The sequence below is a fragment of the Mesitornis unicolor genome, unplaced genomic scaffold (genome assembly GCF_000695765.1).
Source record: "Mesitornis unicolor isolate BGI_N332 unplaced genomic scaffold, ASM69576v1 scaffold16643, whole genome shotgun sequence".
NCBI classification, from domain to species: Eukaryota; Metazoa; Chordata; class Aves; order Mesitornithiformes; family Mesitornithidae; genus Mesitornis; species Mesitornis unicolor.
The window spans coordinates 19,023-27,650 of record NW_010174188.1 but is presented as its reverse complement, the minus strand read 5'-3'; the positions used below and the strand labels follow the sequence as shown (position 1 = coordinate 27,650).

The following is an 8,628-nucleotide window of genomic DNA, read 5'->3' as shown; positions in this document are numbered from 1 at the left end:
TGTATGTACATATGTAACAGAAAAGGAGCAAACCAGTGCTGACTGCTATTGGACTTATGTCTGCTATTCTCATGCTCATTGATTACATTCATATTAAAACCAGGATCAGCAGAGGACTGCTGTGGGAAGAGAAGCACAAAACGCTGCTCAAGAATGTCTGAAGCCAGATGGCCCGGCAATGTCAGACACAAAGTGATACCTTTGACTGCTAGGGCTGCTTGTGCTTCTGTTAGCCATGGCTTCTCCAGCTCCTCGCAGAGCACGATGATGCTGCATAACAGTCGTAAAAACTGTTTTAAGGTTTTGCTGCACCAGACAATTTGCCCTCTGAGCCTTGAAAGAGACAGGAGGCAGTCATGGGGTGCTGAGGGGTTAAAGGCAGCCGGTGATTTTACGTCTGGATTAGGTTTAAAGAAACAGTATGCTTCACACTGCAAATCAATGTTTATTTTACCACAGAACCATCAGAATCGAAAATAGGGCGCCAAATTGCATCTTCACTAATCTATCCCATAACAACACGGGAGCACAATTTTCAAAAACACGTATTTGTACATCTGGTAACCACTTTTGCCCCATTACTTAAAGATTAGAAATGCTTCAGGACACACATACACACGCACACATTAAAAAAGGAAAAAAAAGAAAAGAAAATTTTTTGTTGCTGTCGGAAATAGAAAGTGCCAGGTAAGTACATCATCGTTTCCTGGTCCCACTGTTGCCACTGGCAGACTTACTGAAACTTCTGCTCATCTGTGGGAAGTGTACAGTTGGCGTTCTTTCAGTGGGGCCATACAGCCCTAAATTCCTGGCTGTAGCTGACTTTCGGAGAGGCTTAACACTGGGAAAAGGATTGAAGACTTGCGGCTTTGGGTTCCCCAGCTGGGGAGATTTAGCCAGGCTTCCACTGTCACTGGATGAACTGGAGGACTCTGATAAACGTGGCTGGTTGGACTGATGGGATGTTGACTCAGCATCAGTTTTGTTATCTGAGGTGAGGTCCAGCGCTTCCAGTTTTAGCTGAACCACTGACATGTTTGTACTGCTGTCCGTAGAGGCTGGCTCAGACGGCTGCCAATCAGCTTTTGGAGGAGTCCTGTCATCCAAACCACCTCCTTCTCTTTCTCCAAAGTCAGAATGTGTGGAAGTCTCCTCCTTTGCACCAGGACTATTTGTTTTACAGCTCTCGCTCTGCTCATCTATTAGGCCTATGGTGTCCCCATAGCCCAGCTGGCCTTTGGCCCTAGCAATATTCTTCCGATGAACTCGGATGTGAGTGCGCCACGGAGAGTTCAGTTTTGTTTTAAGATCTTCTTGGGGAATGGGAGACATCTTCCCTGGAGCATGACTTGGGATGTGAATAACAGCATTTTTGAGAGACCTGTTATTCAACTTCATCTTCTTTCCTAAAAGGAGGTGGTTTATCACCGGGGAATGGTTTACCTGAGAAGGGAGGATGCTGGTAACTGGCCCTTTGTCTGAAAGTGTTTAAAAGAAACACAGTAATGTTAAAGAACAAAACAAATTAATGTTCTAAGGATCCACCATCAAATCTGATGCCTTTCTTGAGGCACAGAAAGGTCTGTAGGACTGAATTATATTTAAAAAAAAATTCACTGAATTTCTCTTATATCATACCAAAAATGGCCTCTCTGTCTTTGGAGTTGCACTGTAATGGATAGTTTAACATTAATAATTGGCTTCTGATCTTTCCCCTCTCCTTCATTTCTCTTCCAGCCATGAGAAGCAACTCAATCCCTATACAAGGGCAGTCAAATAAGTCTCTCTTATAAGGCTTGTGTGACTGGAGAATGAAACAACGTATTTCTAATGGATAAACTGCACCAACTCTTTTCTATTAGGTCCTTTTGTAAAACCAGAGCCATAGACTCAGAATTAGGTAATTAGACAACAGTTTGATTAAGCCACAAAGCCAGCCCCACATCATGATTAGTAAGATTAGAAAGGTTTGTGCTTGGGGGTTGGCAATCCTTAGGAATCAACATTTCACTGTTTGCACTGTTTCTGCTGGCTACAGCCTTTGTTCAAAGCAAATACTTTGCCAATATTAAAAAAAAACCTCTTTACAAATGATGCTAATGTTAATGAAAAGTTGAAGCTCTATGTATTCAAATCATAGAATCATAGCATCATTTAGGTTGGAAAAGACCTTTAGGATCAAATGCTCCCATTAGGACAAGTTCAGACAATCTAGGAGAGAATAAAAATTCTCAGTGGTGATCCATCTACATGGGTCAATGCTGACTTAGAAAGATGACACCAAAGTGGGGAGGAATGAGTGGGGTGGGCTGATGTTCAGCTTGCACATGCACTAAAACCTTCAGCTGCACTGTTTGTGCTAACCTCTGCATCAATGAGTTTGCCAGCTGGGGAAATAATCTCCATAGCATGGATTGTTAAACAGCAGACTGATGCCCAGCTCAGTCCTCACAGCAGTGCCATTACAGCTGGGTAAACCACAGCACAACATTTGAGCCAGTTCTTCAGCTGTGTAATTTGCCACGCGCAGATGAACTCAGAGGCGTTAGGTTAATATAGACTAGCTAGGAATCCATCTGCCACTTGGTCTGAAGTGTACTCATCTCCTCATTTCACTTTTTCCAGTGCACCAGTATGTCAATTCCAAGAATGCCAAAGATTTAAATGTTTTTAATCAGAGAGATCAACAGAATGCACCCAGGTAGCAAAGACACTTTTAAATACCATTGTTCAGCTGGTCCCTAGGACCTAAAAAAATCCCAGGGTCATCATCTTCAGATCCTGACAAAAGAAGAAAAAACATCACCTTCTCATTTACAATCCATCTGTATGAAGCGGTACCCACTGTGCTACTGATGTGTTATATATTACACAGAATCACAGAACGTTAGGGATTGGAAGGGACCTCAAAAGATCATCCAGTCCAATTCCCCTGCCGGAGCAGGAACACCTAGATGAGGTTACACAGGAAGGCGTCCAGGCAGGTTTTGAATGTCTCCAGAGAAGGAGACATTCAGATATTCCATCGGTCTCTCTTGTTTTTTTTGTCTATTTGGTTAAATGTAAAAGAATGTTATTTTCCTTGTCTCCTACAATGGAGTTAGCTTGTAATAAATCAGTAAATTAAGCATGCTTTCATATGTTACCTGGTCTGATATACACATGGTGAACCTGCTGTTGCTGCTTCTTCTTTATCCTGGAATACTGCTTTTTCAGTGCATTAATATCAGTGGTCATACGCTCCATCATCATGCTGTTAAAGGCAGCATGGTACTCGCTCCGGCAAGAGTCTATTGCTCCTGGACTTAATTCTGCAATGTTACTGGAACCCAGACTTTGTTCTTCATTCTGGTCTGCACAGAGCGGGAATAAAGTGGAGATGAGGAGTAAATCAGCATGCTCAGGAGTTTCACAGGTTATCTATAAGGAAAGTTAACGTCAGATTCCTAGCGTCTTAGTTAACTGTAATCTTTAGTTTAAAAATTATTATCATATGCATATTTAACAAAGCTGCATGATTTATAATAAGAAGTATTACATGTCTAGAACTACTGCTTAAGAATAGCAAGGGTCTGAAGGGAGTTTAAAGAGTACAAAAGCCAACTAACATAGCAATGCAAAGTCATAAGCACAGTTCTTAAATTACCCAAAAGTATATCAAGCCATCACCACAGTAATTCAGAAACAGATTATGAGACACTCAGTTGGTCAAAGAAGAGGCTAACAATGCAAATTATAAAATATATTAGAGTCAAGCAGGCACAAGATTAAACCAGCCTAGTGGTACCTGCAGGAAGCATCAGGGAAACAGTTACAGCACCACAGGGAGGAAGCTGCTAGTAGCAACAAAAGCGATACACGTAGAGTAGCTGAGGAGCAGGCAGCTTGAGAGCACCCCTGATCAACAGTGGCAGAGCAACAGCAGCAGTGCAATTTATTTTCACAGCTGCTTCTGATGCACCAGTGACACTCCAGGGTCAAGGGGATGATTCATTTCCAAGGGATGTTTGTTTGTCTTTGGCTCAGTTTGCAACAGCAGTTTGATGTTCTGACTAAGTGCTAGCTCGAAGCAGCAGGTAGAGACTTACAGTCCCTCAGCAAGGGAAAACCAAAATACCATGGCAATCGAGAGGAAAATTGCAGCTTATAGGTCTCAGCAAAACCAAGCCACAAGAATGATGGTGTGTAGTCAGATAACAGCGACTGCTACATCAGCCTGGGTTGGTTTTTTTGGGGGGAAGTGGGAGTGGATTGGGGATAAATAACTACAGCCTCTCCCAGGATATCATAAAATCACTGTTGATCCAGTACCATTTTGTAAAGGCTGGTGGCAATTTAACAAATTATCTGCTTTTCTTGTATGGATCACAATTTTGTTCTGCTTGTAGAGCTTGCACAGGTGAACATACAATTCTGTGAGAAATTTTATTTCAAGGTGGAAGGACTTGAAAAATAGTGGCATTTTGTCAGAACATCCTAAACCATACCCTAATTTATAAAAATGTGAATATACCCAAAATGTACAACAGCTTGAAGGTTTGGCCAAAAGGGCAGTGAAATAATGTGCAGAATTCGCTCTTGCTGACAGGTTCCAATATTAGCCATGCATATGCTAATAAAGGCCGAGATTATTTATTGCATGTACACTCTTCAGAAAATGCTGACTACCTAACAGCTTTCCTGGAAATAACCATGGATTTAGGGTGGACTTTCTTCCACACATGTGTTTCTTTTTGTGTGTGTGAGCAACACTATGGGGTTGGTTTTTTAACCATTACTGTAGCCAAGTCCTTAACCCACACTGTCTTTTATTGTATACATACAGCCTTCAAACTTGACTTTGAAGACATCTTCATGGACCACATAGAAATGTATCTGGTGTAATCTCTACATAAATATGAAATACAATTTTCACAGCTGCTTTGCAATGTCATGCAGTTTTAACGATGTTTGCCAAAATGAACAGAAGCACTTTTACCTTTCATCTGCTTTTGGTACTTTTGGAGCTCTGGTGCCAAAAAACCACTTAATGGTCCAAGACAGCCAATTGCATTCGCAATTGAATCTTCATCATCGAGGTCATTCTCCTCATCACTGTCTCTGGTCCTGCCGAGTCTTCTGTCAAAAAAGCATAAGAGAAATAAGAAAGAGACATTCTTAAATATGATCATTACCAAACATCTTTACCTTCTTTAGGAGCATACAAGGGAGGACATCACCTGCTTTTTCACTCTCTGTGTAAGGTAACCAGTAACTCTTTATGCCATAAGCAGTGCATTTCAAACTTACCCTGAAAATGAAGTTGATTTTACTGCTGCAGGGAAAGGAGTGATGTTGTACGTGTATTTCTCCCTCAATTCTGCCAGTTGTGGGAAGGGAAACTGAGCCATGGTATAAACAGTCTAGGGAAAAAAAATGCAGCTTTTAAAATTGTCACTTCAACTACCAGTCTCACAAAAGATTTCTCCATGAACAGACTTTCACAGCCTTGCAGGATTGAAGGCTGTACATTCTCATGTGCTGTAAGAAAATGCAAACGGTCTCATTTTATGACTTAATCAGTATTTCCTGTAAGAAAAATAAAGACTGACTCACTAGAAAAATACACGGTTCAGAGGTAAAAAAAAAAAATAAAAATTGAACAGATAACATGAGATGTAGGGTCCTTTTCAACTCCTGTACTTATTTAACAATCCTTGTCAATCTTCTTGCCAGCACACCGGAAATCCTCCAGTTATGATTTCTCTTACATGAATGAATCAATGACGGTTTTTGTGGGGTTTTTTTGAGGGTGGTTGATTTTTTTAAAAAGAAATTAGTGCTATGGTGAACAAAGAAATCTCTATGCAACTCTCTGAACTCAAAATGTAGTCCCTAGAACTTAAAACAAGGCTATAAAAAACTAATACATTTTATTTACATCAGCACTCAGAGTTAGAGGAAATAAATAGCTGCAAATGCATTTGCTTTCAGCATTATTTTTGCTTTAAGTAATTTTGTAATAACACAATGTGTGTCACCAGCCAACCTGGCATAAAGACACATCGTACTCATTGCAACGTCGCTGCTGATTTATTCCTACCTATTTTAGTTGCCTTTTTTCCCCCCCTGCTTTTGTATACTTACAACTATTCAAGACTTTCAAATAACTGATGCACAATTCACTGGGATTATCAGAAGTAAAGAAAAAACAATAGCTGAAATATAATTTCTCATCACTTCTCTGAAAAATCATTCCTTTTCCCCATCTTGAATATTAAATGTCTTCTGAAAGACAGTAGCATTAAAAATTCTCATTAGCTATGACAAAATCTTCACTTACATAGTTTTTTTCTTGTGCTATTAAGTCAGTGACATTTTCATCTGAAGGCAAATGGCCTCAATTAAGATGAAAGAAAATTCTGAACAATTTCTACATAATCCATTCTTGAACCGTGCCTTGTCTGTGCTAAATACACTAAGGAAAACTGCAAATATTAATTCAGTACTAGACCTTTCCTGACAGAACTGGGGAAAAAAAAGTTTCACCAATGGCAATGATGTAAGCAATGAGGAGCAGGAAGGACACTCCTGGCTGGATCAGGCACAGGCTTCTACTTGAAAATGCATTTGCAGTTCAAGTCATCCTTGAAGACTCTGGGGCAAGGAGAACGCCTACAGAAACCCAGAGCATGGACTGAAGCTTTGCCACTCCATGAAACCACAACGCTACTGTGAAAGGCAAATATTCTTCAGGGCCTGAACAGTAATATCCCAGCAGTCGACCAGACAAAGGAATTTTATGATCTGGAGAAAGGCCCACCTCTGGCCCAACATGTCTGCCTGTTTGTTTGATCTCCATCACACTTTCCTGCTTTTTTCCCCCCCATGTCTCAACTCTCTCCCTTCATAGAAAAGGAGGTGTGTCTGGAATTTATTTCTACTCTTTCTGTCAACAGCTTTTTCAGGTAACTTGTTCCATATGCTAGTTACCTTTTAAGTGAAACAGTCAATTTTGAGTCCTCCATTTAGTCCTTGCACCTGCTGGTTTAGATTATGCTTTTAGCTTTTGCCTGTCTCCAGTCTCTGTCTCTTCCAGATACTGGGCAATTTCTTTCATTTAGCATACGCATTTTTAACTTAATTACTTGCTATCAGATTATAGCTGGAGGCCTTGCTTTCCACCTGGCTAAGAGATCCACAAACAAATTTTATGCTGATGCAAGTTCCGCCGGAAATTAAAAAAATATTGTCAGTCAGCACCTGTGATCTCCTCACAGCAATGCTTCAAAGTCAAAGCATCCTGTTCCTAGTTTGCACACAACTCTGGATGTCATTTGGTTAATTCTGGTGAAACAGCCAGAGGAAAACAGCCTACACATATGAAGCATGATCCAGCCGAATTTATTATCTTATTTATGGCCATAAGGGACAGATTCTGGGAACAAGAAAAAAGACAAGGATAAACCCTCTCTTCTCACCTTAACTCAGTAGCCTTTGTCAGTCCTTTGCCTTACCCTAAAAATGCAAAGCCATCTACACCCTCAGCAGAATACCATACAGAAGGTTTGGGTTGTGGTTTCCAAAAGAGGGTAAGCAGTTTTGCCTTCGCAGACAACTCAGACACACTTATCTCAAGAGCTGCCTCACACTGGTTTAAGGCTCTTCTCTCTTTTCACTTTCACTAACAAAGTAAAACAAAAAGCAAAAGCAAAAACAAACCCAAAAGAAAAAGTGCTACTCTGTAGAAAGTTAACACTGAATACCACCAAATCAGGATAACTGTCTATGGGAGATAGTCTAAAATGCCAGGGTACTTCAGAGGGATTAATCCCTGCTCCCCTCCACCACAGTAAATGCACAGGGAAGCCTCTCCTTTTCCTGTTTTCTTCTCATCTCCTCTATGCTGCAATGTTTCTAGGCACACAAATTGAATTAGTTTCACCGCTTATAAAAGAGTTCGCTTTCCGAGAAGGCATGAAAGCATGTACTCAAACTAGCATACGATGTTTGGAGGATCTGCAGACACCTGGCGTACAGCCTTCTGTCTCCATGTTAGAAGCAAAGTTTATTAACAAGCCAACAAAATGACATTACAGAATACTGTGTTAGTTTAACTTCCAGTCCTGAATACATATGTGGTCTAGCATCTGATGTGTACAGCACTGACCCTTTATTTACCTAAACTGTTCAATCTGAAAAAGGAGGAAGCTGTAGGCCTGCTTGCTCCTCCAATCCCTCCACACTCTCCTCAACACAACGTTGTAAGAACTCATGCCATGCAGGGCCAAATCTGCAGAAGCTTCAAGTACTCAATCCTAAGTGTAGGTACTGTCTGCATGGGAAGGAGGGAGATGTTTTTAAGCTTGCACCAACTCTATATGCCGGTGGAGAGAACGAGGACAAGAGTCCTCTTATCTACTTTAGACATCTGGTCTGTCAACACCTGCCCCTGAGGGAGCAGCACTATCTCCCTCCTCAAACTCCTAAAGGAAACAGGCCTTTTAGAGCACCATTTGTTTTCCAGTGGCAGAGAAGTGCCTGTTACTCTTCACTGGTTTAAGTGAGCCTGGACAGGTAGTTCAGATGCAAACTTATGTGTCATGCAAGTCTAAAGAAAAGCGAGATGACTGCTACCAGCAGCCTTTA

At 41.0% G+C, this 8,628-nt stretch overlaps 1 protein-coding gene across 1 annotated transcript in view; it reads right to left on the bottom strand.

Moving 5' to 3' along the window:
• Window positions 1–425: 425 nt before the first annotated feature.
• Window positions 426–8,628, bottom strand: part of TBC1D30 (TBC1 domain family, member 30) — a gene marked incomplete at its 5' end in the record, with an annotated part of 21,955 nt that continues 13,752 nt past the window's right edge. Inside the window, 5 exons of the mRNA XM_010180977.1 lie at window positions 426–1,478; window positions 2,725–2,781; window positions 3,147–3,353; window positions 4,979–5,118; window positions 5,290–5,402. Of these exons, the coding sequence (XP_010179279.1) occupies window positions 697–1,478; window positions 2,725–2,781; window positions 3,147–3,353; window positions 4,979–5,118; window positions 5,290–5,402 (1,299 nt within the window). The remainder of the gene's footprint in view (window positions 1,479–2,724; window positions 2,782–3,146; window positions 3,354–4,978; window positions 5,119–5,289; window positions 5,403–8,628) is intronic.